Source organism: Balaenoptera acutorostrata, chromosome 16 (genome assembly GCF_949987535.1).
Source record: "Balaenoptera acutorostrata chromosome 16, mBalAcu1.1, whole genome shotgun sequence".
NCBI lineage: Eukaryota > Metazoa > Chordata > Mammalia > Artiodactyla > Balaenopteridae > Balaenoptera > Balaenoptera acutorostrata.
In genome coordinates this window covers 35,300,266-35,319,085 of record NC_080079.1, presented here as the reverse complement: position 1 = coordinate 35,319,085, position 18,820 = coordinate 35,300,266, and the positions used below count along the sequence as shown (strand labels likewise).

The window sequence follows — 18,820 nt, the reverse complement described above, 5'->3', positions numbered from 1 at the left end:
CGGTGGATACTGCCTGTATCAATTATTATTATGGAATCCTAATAGTGAATTTTCTATTCCTCTCATTACTTTTACATGTACTGATTTAATTCTTCAGTAAAGAAGAGTTGTCCCTTCTCCATTAGGACACCATACTAATAAATGCTACAATGGATGCTAAAATTAGTGAATAAAATTTAAAGAGAGACATAGGAAGGGAATTAACAAGTGCTTACTATGCATCAGGCACTTTATAGATGTTATCTTATAAACTATAAATTATGTGCTATTATCCCCATTTTAAAGGTGAGAAAACTGAAGTTAAGAAAATTTAAGTTTCTTGTCCAAAGTCATCAAGCTAGTAAGTGGCAGAGCTGCATTTGAATCTGAGTCTAATTCCAAAATGCATACCCATCCCACTCCACTGCACTGCCCTAGAAGTCCCCTTCACTAGACCCCCTCAGCTCTCTCTGCAGACTTCTGTAACAATACTCAGTCTCTTTGCCTCTACAAAAAACAATCTGTTTTACATTTATGCTTTGCCACTAGACTGGAGCTCCTTGATCCAAGAAACCCCACCTAATTGATCATTTTTTAATCTCAAGCACCTGCAGTCTGGCGCCTGGTGCATAGCAGGCAGGCAGTAAATGCTGTTGGACCACACTGAAATTCTGAGGTTCTTGCTACCCTGGCACCTGGATAGCTGACAGACGTAGAGTCACGGGGGAGCCAGCCTCTCACATTGAGTTGTCTCCAGATTAAGCCATGTTGGCATTACCCGATTACTGATGAATATATATATCAAAACAGAATGATTATTAGAGCAGAAAATTTCAACCGAAAAAGTGCTAACTTTCTCTTTATAAAACACATTTTAGGAAGGCATCACATGCTTATGTGAAACTTTAGAACTAACCCTGCTTACAATTCATATACCATCTGACCCAGAAGCTAACAAAGGGGGTGGGAATCCCCAAATCTCTGCTCTTGGATCATGCTGAATGCAGGTTCGGTTTCTTGAAAATGTATTTAAAATCAATTTGTGGTATTTTTTTAAAAAGGTAAAATTCCTGCTGTTACAACCAGATGTGACTCATAATCATTTTGCAAAGAAAGGTGTATTAACTGTCCAGATTAAAAACATATCTGTTCTAGTTAATGAATTTTATAATCTATACGCCTACTCAACCAATAAAATAATGACCTTCAATACTTTGCTCTTGATTTGTCACTAAAGTCATCAAAGGCGTAGTGATACATAATAAGTAAGGACTTGTCATAAAAGATCATTAAAAATTCAACACTTCTTTTTTCTTATTGCTGAGCATGTAGGAAGAAAGATTAATTGGTAAAGTAATGCTGAGAAGTGGAAAGATAAAACAATAATAAAGGGTAATATTGGTCTATATTCTTTCCAATGAAACAACCCTGAAAGTAATTTCATTCCACTGAATAGACATTCATTAGACACACACTGAGGGCATAATATACTAGATACTAAATAAAGAGGATAAAAGGAAGGCATAATTCACTGCCCTTGAGGAATTTAGGACTTTAAAGCAAAAGCTCTGAAAACTAGATTTAAGATTTTAGGAAAAAAGCAACAAAAGATGACTCTTTAGGCTTTACATATTTTCCATTTTTTAACCAAACTGAATAGATCTAAAAATGCCTAAGCATTCTTTCTGTGTGATAAGACTTTCAAGCTCAGCCCTTTTTTCCTTTTCTGAAAACTTCAATATTAACAAGGTAAGTGCTTGGGTCAAAACACTGTCATCTGCAGAAATCTATGAACAGTAATAAGTGACTGTTGTGGGTCCAGGATGAAAACAGCAAATGTGGTTAAACTGCCTGAATACAAAAGCCACTTCAAAGGCCACCACTGCTTTTGTAAAACAAAAACAAAAACAAAAACAAAAAAAACCAAAAAACAGTATGCACAGCTGGCTTTAATGGAACTACAAGTTATTAGAAAGCATAAACACTAGGTAATAGGATAAACCAAAATGATTTTAGAAAAAAATGAAGAAAGCATTAGGCTATAAGTAGAAAGAGTCTCACCATCCAGGGCTTCTTTCAATTCATCTTTAGTCCAGGCCACTTCAGTCATCAGCAAGCGGAGGTAGTACATGGCGTGCTGGTGTGGCTGTTCAGCTCGGAAATTGTTAAGAGATCGCATATACTAGTGAAGGGAGACGTGGGTTTGTTAATTTTATCGATCTTTTTAAAATCATTTCAAAAGGTCAGCTATAATCAAACTTCATTTTGCATAAATGATGTGTTAAATGGGACGCAGGGATATCTGCTTCATCCTCCTTTTCGAAGTTATGTAATTTAGAATGGGACTTACTCTTCTATTCCTTCTGATACTTAAACTAAAGAGCATGCTTTTCCTTTTTTATTTCTTTTTTTTTGAAGTCTTATTTTTTTTTAAAGTAATTTTTTTGTTTTTTGGCCCCATAATTAAGAAATGTAAAGTTAAAGTTAAGAAATGTAAAATGTAAAATTCTGAGAACAGAACTTCAATTAAATTCAATTAACATATATGTTCCTTATAACACCAGAAATAGTATCAGGAGTGAGGTGTGTACACTGAGTCTTAAAAATGATTGCGGACTTCCCTGGTGGCGCAGTGGTTAAGAATCCGCCTGCCAATGCAGGGGACACGGGTTCAAGTCCTGGTCTGGGAAGATCCCACATGCTGCGGAGCAACTACGCCCGTGCGCCACAACTACTGAGCCTGCGCTCTAGAGCCCGTGAGCCACAACTACTGAGCCCGTGTGCCACAACTACTGAAGCCCACGTGCCTAGAGCCCATGCTCTGCAACAAGAGAAGCCACCACAATGAGAAGCCCACACACCGCAATGAAGAATAGCCCCCGTTCACCGCAACTAGAGAAAAGCCCGCGTGCAACAACGAAGACCCAACGCAGCCAAAAATAAATGAATTTAAAAAAAAACGATTGCATGCTGTATTTTCAAAAGGTTTTTTTTTTTTTTGCCATACTGCATGGCATGAAGGATCTTACTTCCCCGACCAGGGATCAAACCTGTGCCCTCTGCAGTGGAAGCTTGGAGTCTTAACCACTGGACCACCAGAGAAGTCCTGAGCATACTTTTTCTTTGTCCAGGCTGCTGCTTTACCCCCAGCATCTGACATATACTCTAAGTACCTTCACTACGGGATCTCTTTCATCCCTCAGAAAGTTATCCCCAGTTTTCAAGGCCTCCATCTCTTGGCATCCTTTAATTCTTCACCATAAGGTCATCCCAAAAGTCTCTCTAAGCAAGCAACATGGATATGTATATATATAAAATACTGAATCTTAATTTGAAAACTGTTGATAATTTCTTTGGGTGTACAATGAAGGTCATAGTTTGGCTTTTAAAGTAGGTATCCATCCCATATTTCCATTATTGGGCCAACCATGAGTTGAATTTAAGTGGAAGATACATCAAGCCTAAATAGTCTGCCCTAATGTGACCAAGGCTGTCATGGAAGGCTGAGGTCCCTGCCTGCAGAATAGAGTGTTCTTTTCTTCCCCTCCTTTTAAAAATTAATTAATTAATTAATTAATTAGTTAGTTAGTTAGTTTATGGCTGTGTTGGGTCTTCGTTGCTGCACGTGGGCTTTCTTTAGTTGCAGCGAGCGAGGGCTACTCTTCATCGCAGTTCACGGGCTTCTCACTGCGGTGGCTTCTCTTGTTGCAGAGCACAGGAGCTAGGCACGTGGGCTTCAGTAGTTGTGGCTCACGGGCTCTAGAGTGCAGGCTCAGTAGTTGTGGCGCATGGGCTTAGTTGCTCTGCGGCATGTGGGATCTTCCCAGACCAGGGCTCGAACCTGTGTCCCCTGCACTGGCAGGCGATTCTTAACCACTGAGCCACCAGGGAAGCCCTGGAGTTTTCTTCTTAAATGGAGACTGGATGAAACCTTCAAGGAGTCCCTGAAAGCCGCTAGGTCTACCTCAGGCTCCTCTCTGAAAGTCAGTGCTATCCTAGCTCTTAGGGCCTACAGAGAAGGGGGCCAGGTGTCCACCAGAGTCTCCCAGGCTTTCCTTCTGGACAGCGTATAGGATTTAGCAAAGACAGGATAAAATGACTGCCACAGGGTTATGAATGCTTCCTTTCCTCCTCGCCTCTTTTTCAAAAATGTTCATAATGTGGCAATATCACCTTATGAATAAAAAAAATAAATTATAAAAGTAAGTTGAGAAAACTTACTGCCTCCTTGATAATTTCAAATCTTTTTTCATCAATCTCAAAGGTAGCCATTTTCTCAATGATCTTCTTTAGCAAAATTGGCTGCTTGTCATTATAACCTTTCACCGAGAGCTACGGAAAGAGTTCAGGATATCAAGAGTCTAAAATTAACACGAAACACCTTCAATTTGACTTTAAAACATGTAGAAAATCCCCAAACCAGGTGTATCAAAATAAAAATAAAACAAGAAATTAAATGAATTTCATTTCTCATAAATATAGTTCAACACTTAGGAAGATAACATTGACCATCTTTATTTACTAATATCCTAAAGCATATGCTTTTCCTAAACAAAAACAATAGCAGGAAAACTCACCTGGTGCCAAACTATGGCAGTACACACTATATATCATCAAAATTCAAGTTCTCATTAAATCAAAATTAATTACAGAATGTGTTCTAAATTTAACCTTCAAAAAGAATTTCTAAAGAATGGCAGGCTTAAGATTTTTACAGTTGTGTTAAGAAGGTAAAAATCAGAGGGGAGGGTTACCTAGCCAACTACTGGATACGTCCCCAGATTGTTTATATTTAAATATTTTTAAAAAATCATCTTTTAAGAAATCGGGAAGCCCCAATTTTGTATTATATGGCATTTTGCCACTTTTCTTGTTCAATGTTGCCCAGTAATGGTCCATAGGTCTCACTACTTGCTTGTTTGATGAGTTCTGCTGATGTACCAGAAGCCAGTGGCAAAACAGATGTGAAGTAAGGATACACTCTATGTACTGTCTGGATTTTGCCTTAGGACAATTGACTTTAATAGTTTCTGAAAGCATAACATTTTGAAAAGCAGGGGAAGCCTATTATCACATTTCCTACTATTATGTTGCCACATGGCGGCACCCACAGAAGTAGAGGATACCCTCCAACTAGAATATCTCTGGACGCCTCTACCTTGTGAAAATTGATAGGCAAGAAGCTCAGCAGGAGTGAAGGTCACTGCCCATGGAAAGCACATCATGTACTGTGGGAACTAGACTGACAACCAGCAGAAAGCCCATTTTGTCACAAATTAAAAATTATTTATTTTAATGGTGATATGCTACCTAAAACTCAACAGCAAAAAATAAACCATAGATTATTACTTTTCTATTTGGATTTTATTTTGATCTCTGAGCTTCAAATTTCCCTGGACTCTGAGAATGGTTAGGTTATGTACATTCTTATACGTGAAACAAAAACTACCAGAAAAGTTACTTGTATGAAGAAAAAAAGTCACTGCAAAATCAATAAAATTTAAAAACCCTAAAACCTTTTGTATAGAAAGAGTACACAGTGCATGCTCTCATTTTAGTTGTTATGAAAACATACAATATATTTTTAAGAAAAGTGAAGATGAATTGTGCCAGAAGAGGGATGTTAATTTGGAAATGAGATATAAGTTTGGAAACATAACAGAAACGGTTTCAAGAGAAAGGATCTAGTTATTTCTTGGGATGCATTTAATAATGTTTATCTTAAAACACACTTAAAAGTAGTTAATGATACATGCTACAAAATCAATTAAATGAAAATGTCAGACGTGTTTGAACACAGGAACTTTCTACTACTGTCAGCAGAAATAAAGAAGCTCATAAGTAAAATTCAGCACCACAACAGTAACTATGGGTATCTTTCACTTACAAATGTTAATATATTCAAATACATGGAAAGAACAACATGCTTTCAGGATTAATATATTAAACATTTCATGCAAATGAACATGCAAATAAATGTAGCACAAATACATGTTCACAAGATGCACTAAACTCTACTAAATCATTTGTTAGTGGAACTAATACTAACTTGAGTTCTCCAATCATTAAAAAGGTGCAAGGAAAAAACCATCAATCTTCTTGTTTTAAAATGCAGAAGTTAATAGTTTTCCCAAGCTCAACATAATGCTTAAACGGTGTGACGCCTTTTCTTTCGTGTTCATTTTACTTACAAGTATTGCATTCATTCCTGATGCAATGCCATAGCTCAAACCTGAGAGGCGTGCTGCATATGTATACTCTTTTAAATCATCCTTCAATAACCTGATAAACAGGTATGTCATGTTGCAATGGAGAGGATCAGCATAAATGTAGCGACTAACAAAAAGAAAAACAAAAGAAATGCTTTGATACCTCAAGCAGTGGCATGGTAATGAAGAAACATGACCGAAGAGTATGAATATGCAGCCTCATGATCTGAATTTCTAGGGAAATAGTATAGGCCAACCTTCTGTTTTACAATGGCAGGAAGACTTCATTCTCTGTTGTCAAAGACCAAGACTTCAGATACAGAATGGGAGAGATCTAAACCTAAATCAGGGTCCAATTTTGTTTTGAGGAGAAAAATATGACAGTCTGATGAAAGATGTTTAAAAAAAAAAGAAATCAAGGAAAATTTGCATAATATGAATGGTATATTGCTGAATACTTAAGAGTAAGAGCTAACTTAAAAATTAAATGATGCGAAAATATGATTAGTCACAAAAAAAAGAAATTAAACTCACACCCTCAATCAAAAATGCTTCCAGCAAATCAATATAAAAAATGTTGATGAGTGGAAGGCTCTAAGACGTGGGTACTTACATACATCCCATAGATGGTATTTTGGAGGTCATAGCTCAAGCCTGCTAGCTCTGCTGCATATGCATACTCGTTGAGTGAGTCTTTGAGGAGCTCAAGGTACAAATAGGCCATGTTACAGTGCAAGGGGTCCACATAAGCAAATGGGCTGGAAGAAAATGTTGACAGTAAAATAGCTGATTTATTACTTCCCAATGTGATATGGCCTTTCGAGATGGATCAAGGAACTGAACAGGGGTTAAAATAACTTCCTGAAGATACACTTTTAATTCCTGAATCTGACTCTTCTCATGAGGAAAAAAAACAAGATGTTTAAAAAAGAAGCTTGAAATATGCCATGTGTGCTGGTAGTGGTGAAGAGGGAGAAGGAATTGCTTACCCCAGATGGCGTGGTAGAACTGACAAGTTGGAAACACTGGGTAGGTAAGGAGGAGGAACAGGCCAAAACGCATGCCTACATTTAGGCTAATAGGACAAGGCATGGCTGATAGAGCTGATACAGCACGTGCATGTCCTCTTTCCCCCTCTAAGCAAGCCATACCCTTGGGGGACAGGAGGATGAGATTGAGAAGTTTGTGTGCTATGATTATATAAACTTAAAAGGGAAAAACTGAGACTTGAAAGAGAAAAACTAAGACCTGTGAAAATGTTAGCTTATCTCTGAGTTTCCTCCCAAGCCAAGAGACTGGAACACCGTCAGTAAAGTAATTGATAATATCCATCATACAACTACAGCCAGAACTAGGAAAAAATTTTAAAACAGGAAAATTTTTAAGTGAGAAAGAGCAACAAAAGAGAGGAAATAATTACAGAGTGCAAGAGCTAAAGAGGACCACCGAGATGACCTAACTTAAATCTTCATTTCCCAAATAAGAAGCATCATTTTCCTCATGTCACCTGGGCTAGTAGCAGCAGAGTTAGAATTCAGATTTAAGTCAAATGACCTATTCATCTGACTATGTGACACTGCTTACCTTTATGAGAAGTAAAAGATTCCTTCATTCAACAAATATGTACTACATTCTCACTACAGTGCTAGGCACTTCTCTAGGTACTGGGAATAAAGAAGGAACAAATCAGGCAGAGTCCCTGACTTCACAGAGTTTAGAGCCTAGTTGGAAGAGACAAATAATAAATTTAAATATGATACATCAGGTGGTGATAGTGTTATGGAGAAAAATTATGCAGGGTAAGAGGAATAGGAGTGATGGGTAGTGGTGGTGGGACAGGAAGACTGCTAATTTACATAAAATTATTATTAATAAATTAAATTGTTATTATTAAAATTCTTACTAATTATTAATCAAGGCCACTCTGAAAGGTGACATCTGGGTCCAGACCTGAAGGAAGCAAAGGAGCAAGCCCTGGGGATATCTGGGTGGAGAACTTTCCAGGCTGAGGAAACAGCCAGTACAAAGGACCTGAGGTAGCCTCGTGGCTTGGTTTGTTTGGCAGCAAATTAAAAGTTTCACTCTATCTATAGCACAGTAAATATAACCAATGCACTGACATCAGAGCCAGAAATTTTATCAAAAACTGATAATTAAGTAAAAATAGGGGTAAAATGCTTAGCTACAGAGAATTAAAATCAAAGAGAAAATTCTAAAGCTACACATTCTCCACCTGGCAAATCTAAATAACACTCTGTCATTTAATTTTTTAAGTATTATACATGATGAAGACTTCCTTCTTTAGTCAAATAGAAGGAAGCAGTTCAGAAACTTACTAGCACAACTCACAAAAGCAGCAAAACAAAAGAGAGTCCTTGAAAGGGCTCATCCCCACAGGCACCCTTAGGTGGAAGTGAAAAGCTAGAAAAAAACAAATGCGGGAGTTCAAAGTCATATGGATCAAGCTCAGAACGCAATTCCAAGAAGTGTCCTAAAATGCTGCATCCACAGCAGCTATGCTGGTGAATTGGAGCGGGTCCTAAACCAACTTTTAAAAGAGAGCATGGTTCAAGTGGAATGCTTAAATCCTGGTTCACTTGTTAATTTAAAACATATTATTTTGTAACCAGATGTTATATGCTTAAATATGGATCACAGAGTTTTAAAAACTGTACATATGCATAATATTATCCTACTTCTGAAAAGATTAAAAGGATATACACAAACAGAAAATTTATTTAAGAACGTACAAGAAACCTAATAGTGTTTGCCTCTAGAGACCAGAACACGGAGAGGGATTGGTGGGAAGCAGACCTTTTAAATTCTGAGAACTATGCTAGGCAGTTTAGAGAACGCAAACATGTCAAATGGTCTCTCAAAAGGTATTCTGAAGCCAAATCATAGAAGCCAGATGGGAAAGTGTGACAAGCTGCTTAGAGTGTTAAAAATATCACCCTGAACTATCAAAAAATAAAACCAGCTTTGTAATGCTCTCTACCAACAGTAAGCCATAATCAGAAAGCCCATGTTTGATGTAAACAAACAAGCAAAAAACAACACCAACAATCTCAGTGCAGCTCTAGATAATTTATGAATCTCATGTTATAAATAATGTTTATATCTCTACAATCTCAACATACTTGTTCGTGAACTATTAACTTCCTACTTAAGAGATTCTTTTTCTCTTTTCTAAAACATTTAAAACACATCCAGCTTTAATTTCATGCCAAGCAAATCAAATAAAAATTAATGAAAAAGTTGATCATTATATTGAACATTATTAAAAAATGATAGGTTTATTTTATAAACACAGACCACTGAATTTTAGAAATATAAAATTATAGAGTGCAAACTCACAAAGTAAAATTTGAATTGAGTGATAACATTATCACACAAATAAAATGAGACAGAGATAAACTAAAGATTTATACTGAGAAATCATTGCAACAGTAGCATTATTCATAAATTTTATTAAACATCTTCTACCAAGCCAGGAATAGAGAAAGCAATATCTGAGGGCTCCAGACAATTAAAGGGCTGGAAGGGATTCAAGATCATTTATTAACTACTACCTCTTCTTCTGGGCAAGTTCCAGGAATACAAAACCAAAACCACAACAACAAAAAAAGCACCCCAAATTATTTAATCTTTCTTCAGTGAAACTTCTGGTGAGTCTACAGCCTTCCCTTAACAGGAAGGAGCAGCCTTCCTTTGTCTAGGCTAAAAAACTCTAATTCCTTTTATTTCCAGACATAGGTCCTTAAGGAAGCAAAGAAAACTTTCAGAAATGTAATTGTTGATTTTCATAGGAAGCTTTGTAGCTAGATTCATTTTACGTACCTGAAAAATTCAAAGTTGAGACAGGCCTTGGGCAAGAAAAACTTATCATCTTGTTTGAACCAGAGTTTGCTCATAGCTGTATCCTGTGATGGAGAAACAGTATGTTTAGGGAAATACAGGCACATTCGGCAAAAATCTTCAATCAAATCACTCTTCAAGAGGAGGAGGACAGAGGCAATAGCTGAGCTTTGTTCTGGAGAGACTGCTGACCCATGGCCTTGAAGCATACTCAGAGGGTCAGCTGGTGGGAAGCTGGAGAGGTGACTGGTGATTCCAGTAGTAGAGAGAAATCACCCTCTTAACAGCACCCTGGGTCAAAGAGATGGGGAGACAGTGGAGGAAGAGACAGACAGGTGAAGCCAATACCAACTGTCCTGTCCCTGTCTTTCTGGATGCAGGAGTCCTTGGGGGGTGGGTGTGTGGCAGCCAGCCACCAAAGTGGGCCACATGGATCCCTGCCTGCTGGAATTCACACCCTTGTGTGGTCCTCTCTCCTGCACTGGACCAGGGTTGGTCTCTGTCTGACCAACAGATTATGGCAGACGTGATGATACGACACTTCTGAGATTAGATTATAAAAGACACTGTGACGTCCACCTTGATCACTCATTTTCCCTCTTGGATCACTCACTTTGGGGTAAGCCAGCTGCCATGTCACGCTACTCTATGGAGAGGCCCATGTACCGAAGAACTAAGGTCTGCCCAAAGCCACACAACTGAACTTGGAATAGAATCCTCCAGCCTTAGTTGAGCCTTCAGATGACCAAAGTCCCAGCCCACAGCTTGACCATAACCTGAGAGACCCTGAGCCAGAACTACCCAACTAAGCTACTTCCACATTCCTGTCCCTTGGAAACTGCATGAGATAAAATAAGTGTTTGTGGTTTTAAACTGCTGAATTTTAGAGTAATTTGTTATACCGCAACGGATAACTAACACAGCCAAGGATGAACAAATAAGCCACTCCTTTGCCTCTCCACTCACTCATTCATACTATATTTTAAAAAGTCTTAGGGACTTCCCTGGTGGTCCAGTGGTTAAGAATTCGCCTTCCAATGCAGGGCATGCGGGTTCGATCCCTGGTTGGGGAACTAAGACCCCACATGCCGTGGGGCAATTAAGCCTGTGTGCCGCAACTACTGAGCCTGTGCGTCACAACTAGAGAGCCCGTGTGCCGCAACTACAGAGTCCATGCACTCTGGAGACCGCATGCCACAACTAGAGAGAAGCCCACGCGCTGCAACAAAGAGCCCACACACCGCAACAAAAGATCCCACACACCGCAACAAAAGATCCCGCATGCCGCAAAGAAGATCCCACATACCACAACTAAGACCTGACGCAGCCAAATAAATTAAAAAAAAAAAGTCTTAAAGTTCACTTGAAACTACCTTGAAACTCTGACAAGAGATATAAATGGTTTAATGTTCTCCTTAGTTTATGCTAAGATGGCTTATTTAAAACAAACAAAAAATAAAAATAGGAGAAGTAAATAAGCTTTCTCTTTGAATAACCTAACCTATAACTCATTAAAATGTCATTTTTAAAGAAAAATGATTGTCTCATTAATAATCTAGTTGCTTGAGATAAATTAAATTTCATAGTCCTAAACACTAATTCTCATCTCATTGAGTTAATCTGAATGTTAGGTCATCTGAAGAAAAGGGAAAGAAAGATGTCTGTCTATGGTGGTAAGCTTAGAAAGAGTTAGTTTTAAAGTTTAGAAAAAAGGATGTGCTGTAATAATTTGATCCATTTTTCTACACAATCTACCCAAGGTGTGAAATAATGACATGAAAAGAACATTCTGAAAAAGAAAACCCCCTTCTCAGTCATTCTTCCCACTGGCTTGTAACTCCATTAACTTCATATAGCGCTCTGTCAAAATGAGAAAGAATTGTTTTTAAGGGCAGGAAATCCAACAGCTTCCCCTGGATATGCTCTCTTCCAGGCTTTAGAGATTCTTTCTTATCTCTAACTTTCATGATGCAGCATAAATCTACTTCCTTACTGGGCCTTCAGTGAACATGGAAAAAAGTCCGCTTTCAATAGACTTGTAGTTACATTCCAGACTTACTATTTTATTGTCTGCAAAGAAAACAATTCCCTAGATTCTATGCTGTAGAGTAGTTTTGTTTGTTTTAAAATGTCTAGCCTTTTAATATTTCTTGTAGTTATTCTCTCTGCAACTTTTCTGTTATCTATAGGGTGTGAGCCCCGCAAATCAACATAGTACCAAATGCAAGAAACCATCTCTCTAGTCCCTTCTATGTAATAGGTCTGTCCCCTAAATTTAATATCAATGATTAACATATTACCTTAATAAGAGAAGGGTATGGTGTTGCTTCTTTTTCTAATGATAAAATCTCAAAATCTGTAGGAATAAATTCATTCTTCGTTGGAAGTTTAAATTTCCCATTCAGATCAGCATTTTGCCATTTCTGGATGAATAGTGAAAAAACACACACACACACACAAAAGCAATTAGAATCTGATTTAAGAGTTTAAAACAGTCACACTGCTTAATATCTAGGCAAATAATAAGAGAATAAATGTCACACAGCATTCTCTTCCATCATATATAAAAAGGCTACTCCCAAGATCTATCAATGACTTTTCATGAAACTTGAACTGGAGTCTCTGGAACTAATCAAGGTTTCACACTTATCTATCTTTCCTCTTTACACATGTCTAAAATGACCAGTTGAGGTGAAGGAACACTCTGAGACTGTGGAACTCAGGCTAACTGGTCCATATGAAGATCATGTTTGCTCCAGCTCTTTAAAGAATGGAGAATAATCTGCACAGAGATAAATACCCACAACTGCTAGACAACAGGTCATTTAAAAGAGTTAAACTTTCAGCTACACTAAATTACTTGCATGTATGGCTTGAAAACAAGGTTAAAGGGGGCTTCTTTGACTTCAGCACTTCTAAAGGCCTGGTCTACTTCTCTCCCAGACGACCACATGCATTTTCAAGTGGACCAATATTTCAAGCATAAGGTTAAGGACAAAGTTGAGATTTAAATCTGGATTGTGGAACAGGATTGACACAACCTGCAGGTTGGATCTGTTCCATGGGCTACTTCCAAAAGCTAAGTGAGGCAGATGAGACCACGATTGATGAACTCTGATTTATAAGACTTTTCATTATTTAAAAAAAAAAGCAACCAACTGCCAATGATTCTGGGTTCAGTAATTTGGTCTCTAGCTCATGTGGCACAGCCTTGCAGCTCTTGTAGTTCTATTTTGGTCCCTGCATTTGTGTCTTTTGGCACTGGGATGGTGGGGATGTTGGCCATATTATTTATATATAGCAACTTAAGTCCCCAGTATGGCTGAATTGTAGGGACTGGTAAACACTTAGCAAGTAATTTCACTGCTGAGCTTCCAGATCAATTTGTTTAAATTCCCATTTGGGGCAGGTTTGTCATGCTCAGAATTTGGTGAACAGGGGTTTTCTCTTGTTTGAGGGTTAGTTCACACCCAGCACTAATTCATGGGAGATCAGCTTTCCTCACAGTTTAGTAAGATGGACATTTTCATATACTAAAGGGCTTCAGTCATCTCCTTATGTGCTGTGAGTATGTCAGAAAAGTACCAGTAATAATTTTTCTTTCTTAAACTACTTTTTTCTGTATCGTCATTACCCTGGTACATTTAAGAAATATCCATTACCCAAGTTTAACTAGAATTTAGTCAGAGCAAGGCTTTCTGGTGTCTCCCCATGAATAAAGGACACAGTCTCAAAGCTACACAGCCAATGAGAACCAAAAAAGAAAAAGTACCAGACAAGTAGATAAGACTCACAAACAAAATCCTGACTCCTGATGAATGGGGTAACATACTATCTATACATACCTGTTTTGAAACAAATCATAATGACCCTATGTTGACAATAAGAGCAACGATACAATATGAGGCATAAAATATAGCCCCTCCTAAAGTGAAGATGGTATGAATCCCAGAAATTGCTCCCCACCTGTGTTCACAGCAAGATCGTGAGCTCTCAGCCCTTGCATCTGTCTTTCAGGTTCTCTATTTCCATCTCTTCCTGCCTGTCTTGGTGCCTTTGCAACCCTGTGTGCTTTGGACTTCATTGATCTTTGACAGCATGAGACTTGGAGTCTGCTTTACAGCCCTGCTGGTCTGACAGACAGACGAGAAGGTGGCTACAGTACCATTTCTTCACACAAAACCTAAGCTCCAGCTCTCCACCTCCCTGTTCACTCCTCTTGGGATGGTACAGGCAGTGCTGGGCCATCACTCTCCACACTTTGGGCCGTGAATTGGTTGATCTAGGGAGCTCATATTCTCATGTGTCCCTCACACATCAGCTTATTCACAGATGGGTTAACCCTACCTTAATGACTTCATCTGGTACAGCTTCTTGTTTGTACTGGGTTCCGTACCACTCTTCTGTGCGATCAGTTTTTCCTTCAAAAGATTTGGAAACTATTGCAACCCTAGAGACAGATGGAAAAAAAACCTATAAACTCATGTTGTATACATAAATTTATAGAATCTGACTCACGAAAATATAAATAATATCCAAGAATGTGTTGGGCCTCTACAACCCTGTAAGTCCTATGAGGCCTAGCTGAAATGGCAATGTATCTATAGAAGTCTTTGATCATACTCTCTTTTATCCTTTGGTTATAGCCCATCGTTTTTGGTATGAAAAGCTGCTTGCAAGAAAGATTCTTGTTATGAATGCTATTGACTAAAATCGTAAAAGAAGAGTAGCTAGGGAAAAAAGTGGAACCAGGTCAGTTGAAAAACTGTCCTTAAAAAAGCACAACAAAGTACTCCTTCCCAGGAACAGCTCAGGCCCCAGGGTTACAAGAATGGATAAGAAAATTTGTTGGCTCATTCAGAGATCCAAAAAAAATTAAAAACACACTTTCATTATAACTTGCTAAGTTTGTACTCTGTTATTTTTTTTTCCTGCCAGACACCACCATCAACTGTATGTACTACATGTACACTGGCCTTCCTGCTGCTAGGGGAGACAGGAACAAGACCAAGAAAACATCTCTATCTTTCTCTGCTGGGGTAGTAGAAAGAGCACGGAAGAGAAGTCAGAAGGAAAAAAAGTTCAGGGAGGGAAGGTAGAGGTAAAATAATGTCAAAAGATTACAAGTAGAGGAGTGAAAGGAGCTCTATACCAGTGGAGCTTCTGTTCCTGTGCGGATCGTTACGGACAGTTCTGCCTCTGCTGCCTTTTAAATATCGAAGTTGAAATCATTTCACTCTCACTAGCAGCCTCAACTCCAGGCTGGGACCAATCCTACTTTGAATCCTACAGATAGAGTGCTGGGCCAATAGCTTGGAAGGCTTGCCATGCAGTCAGTCCTGTTATTGGTTTCACTTCTTCTTTATGTCCCAATTCAAATAACTAGGTTCATGTTGTTCCTGCTTGTTCTCACTTGTCCTCCCAGAGGTTAGGTTCTAGCCTCTGAATGTCGGTCTCACGGCTGAAAGCCCACTACTTGCAGTCAAAACTCCCCTCTACTGAACACCCATTAATTTTCAGAATCCTGATCTCTGTGTTCCAAACACCTGCCCATCGTTGGACCTCCTCCATTTCAATGCCTGACTGTCTGAACCACCATCTATTCCTTATTCATTCTAGATAAAATACTCTACCTGGCTAGCTAGACTTGGCTTTCTCACTTGCTTCAGGGTAGATATCATAAGCAATCTGACTCACCTATCTGTTAGAATGACTGACTAATCTTCCAGTTTAAGGTGTTCCTGATCTGGCCTAGCTGCCACTGACCACTAGCAGTTCTAGAAAACATGCTAAATAAGAATATGTTCGACAGAAACATACAGAAGAATCATAGGGTTTAACAGATGAAAGAGTTCTGTTATTGTATCTAGAAGAAGTGATACATGTTGGCTATTTGAAAATCCCTTATGAGGGGTATGTGCAGTGTATACAGAACGCACATGGCCACATGAAGGGTATGTGATGTTTCTTAAGGGCATTCATTCAATACATGACAGAGCCAGCTAAGAGTCAGTCATAGAAATTGCTTCTATTCCTGTTGATTTTTCAAAGAATGAATGGATTGATTCTCAGGGAGACCTCTGAAAAACACGTTAGGAAGTAGAATTCCAGGGTAGAGAGGTGGTATTCCATCTTCTCTTCCATGAGATGCTTGATTTTGGAAGTTTATTACATAGATGGCTCTGGTTTCCCTGAATGACAGCCCATGAATCAGAATAATGAACAAGGGATTGATTACAACTTGTGAAGACTGGAGCATTCATTTGGCAGTGGACTTGCCCTCTGGAACAAGAAAACTTTAAACTCGGTTCTGAGAGAGAAAGTGAAAAAACTCGGGAAAAGCTATCAAATGCTCTGGAGGATGACTATATGACACAAAAGGAAGCAGACCCTGGAGGCTGTCCAGTAATGGTCAGGTTAAAAAAGGAGGAGAAGGGAGATTTATTAGTTACAATCCTAAGGGATCTAGATAGTTAGATACCAAAGTAAAGTCTATGGGGTAACAGTTGACATGTTACCATAAGAAGTAAATATGAAGTAGATAAGCGTAGCTCCTCAAACTAGGGAAATACCAAATATTGGCCTAACAAAAAGAGATACCTTTGCAGACCAAGAGTTAGTGTACCATCGAGGAATTCAAAACTGAAATACAATGGAAGAGTATATATTTTCAAATAAATTACGAAGGGCGAATAACAGAAGAGACAGAGTAGACACATGTCAAATGTATACAGAAATCTATGAACCAGAGTGTGGAACCGCGAGAGCACCTGAATTAGGAGAAAAGGAGAAAAGAGTCACAATAATTGAGGTACACCACAGACAGCTGCAGTATATTTAACTGCAGACAATTGAGAAAAACTGGCACAGACACTGCAGCATCTTAGACTACCTGCTGGAAACCTAATTATACTAAAAAATAGTCTCCATGAGTTTTTTTCTTAAATATGTGTGTGTGTTGTGGGGTGAGGGGGGAATGCTACTCTCCAATTCCACCCACAAAGAATTGGCTACTGACATGGTCCTTAGAAATGTGAGAAGAAATGGCCTCTTATTTTCATACTGAAGCTTACAACAGTAAGAAAAGGAAACAGTGGGCTAGAATGAATGCTGACTGTTGACTTCAAGTCAGCCATTTAGAAGTGTTCAGTGGGAATGAATAGCTGTTGCTGCTGATGGAATCCATTCAGAAATAATCCTGACTACAGACATTAAAAGGCAATATGGTTCCCCAGGAATGAATTCTCATGAGACCTTTGCAAATAATCCCGGAGAGAGAAAAGAGGGAAGACAGCCAAGAATGAGAAGAGGCTTCACAAGTAACCGTGATAAATTAAAAAAGAATTAGTAGAAAGTGCACAGACCTGGCCATGAGAAACTTGGATTCTGGTCAATACCGTGGCTCACTTTCTTTGAGATCTTGCCAAAATCACAGTTAAGATCTAAATTAAGCAAGTCTCTGGGCTTCGGTTTCATTACTTTTTAAACAGGGATTCAAACTAGATGAACTCTGTCCTTCTACTAGTAGATTTCCACAATATCATGATATCAAATCATATTTTTAAAAGATACACAACAGAGGAAGAAAGAAGGCACAAAAAAATCTACTAATGACAGACTCTAAATCAAACTTAAAAAACAGTGACAGGAAGGCTAAAGTGCTAAGAAATTGAAGTTCATGAAAAGTGCTCAAAAATTTTTTTTAAAAAGGGTTTCTTAAAGTAAGAAGGAATCAAGAAAGTTTAGGCTAAAAGTTTAGCGAATTCAATCAGCTTGAATTCTGGGCAAGATGTTTTAAAACATAGTTCCTACCTGGCAGGAACTCATAATCCAATGAGACACATGACCTAAAGCAAAATGTGATATGCTGGGACTTCCCTGGTGGTGCAGTGGTTAAGAACCCGCCTGCCAATGCAGGGGACACAGGAAGATCCCACATGCCTCAGAGCAACTAAGCCCATGTGCCACAACTACTGAAGCCGTGCGCTTAGAGCCAGTGCTCTGCCACAAGAGAAGCCACCGCAATGAGAAGCCTGTGCACTGCAACGAAGAGTCGCCCCTGCTCGCCACAACTAGAGAAAGCCTGCGCGCAGCAACGAAGACGCAACGCAGCCAAAAAATTAATTTATTAATAAAAAAAATGTGATATGCTGATCCCATGTTAGCAGATACAGGACTTCATGGATCTTTAAAGTGCAAAGGTGGACCAAACAACAGAAAAAAAGAGTTGAAGCTCAGGACAGGTGAGTGAGCCAGCCGGGTGACTCAAATGAACTCACACCTGCAACACAGATGAGTCACATTCTCTGATGCTTAGGCAACTAACAAATCCCAGCGGGATCATTGCCTATCACCTTTTATAATTAATGGATGACAGGAGAAGAGGCAGAAGACTGAAGATGGGAAAATGCTCTGATTTTCAGAAAGGAAAAGGAGTGTGGCCTAAAAACCATAAACCAGTGGATTAGGCACTGACCTCCTGACAAAATTCTACAGTCAACTGTCAGACTGTCAAACATCTGGACAAGAAGACAGTTATCACTGGGACCTACATGGATTTACCAAGAATAACTCCCCCCAAACGAATGGATTTATTTATGACCTAAGCAAGGCATGTGGCAAAAACTCTATAGCTGTATTTGTAGGTTTAAAATGGTAAAATGGGCACCAAATGATAGGATCAAAGAAGGTGGGTGATGATGATGATGAAATAGTAACAGGTAAACATCTTTGAAAAGGTAAATCAAGTCTCAACATTGAAAAGAACTCTCTAA

At 38.7% G+C, this 18,820-nt stretch overlaps 1 protein-coding gene across 2 annotated transcripts in view; it reads right to left on the bottom strand.

The window, feature by feature from the left end:
• IDE (insulin degrading enzyme) overlaps positions 1-18,820 on the bottom strand; it is a 112,306-nt gene that overhangs the window by 15,798 nt on the left and 77,688 nt on the right. Inside the window, exons 12-17 of one of the 2 annotated variants that reach the window (XM_007187493.3) lie at positions 14,394-14,496; positions 12,347-12,469; positions 10,029-10,111; positions 6,171-6,315; positions 4,201-4,311; positions 2,041-2,161 (exon numbers count right to left, since the gene is read on the bottom strand). In XM_007187493.3, coding sequence (XP_007187555.1) covers positions 2,041-2,161; positions 4,201-4,311; positions 6,171-6,315; positions 10,029-10,111; positions 12,347-12,469; positions 14,394-14,496 — 686 coding nt within the window. Of the gene's footprint in view, positions 1-2,040; positions 2,162-4,200; positions 4,312-6,170; positions 6,316-6,801; positions 6,947-10,028; positions 10,112-12,346; positions 12,470-14,393; positions 14,497-18,820 lie in introns of both variants that reach the window. The other variant, XM_007187492.3, reaches the window with a different exon arrangement.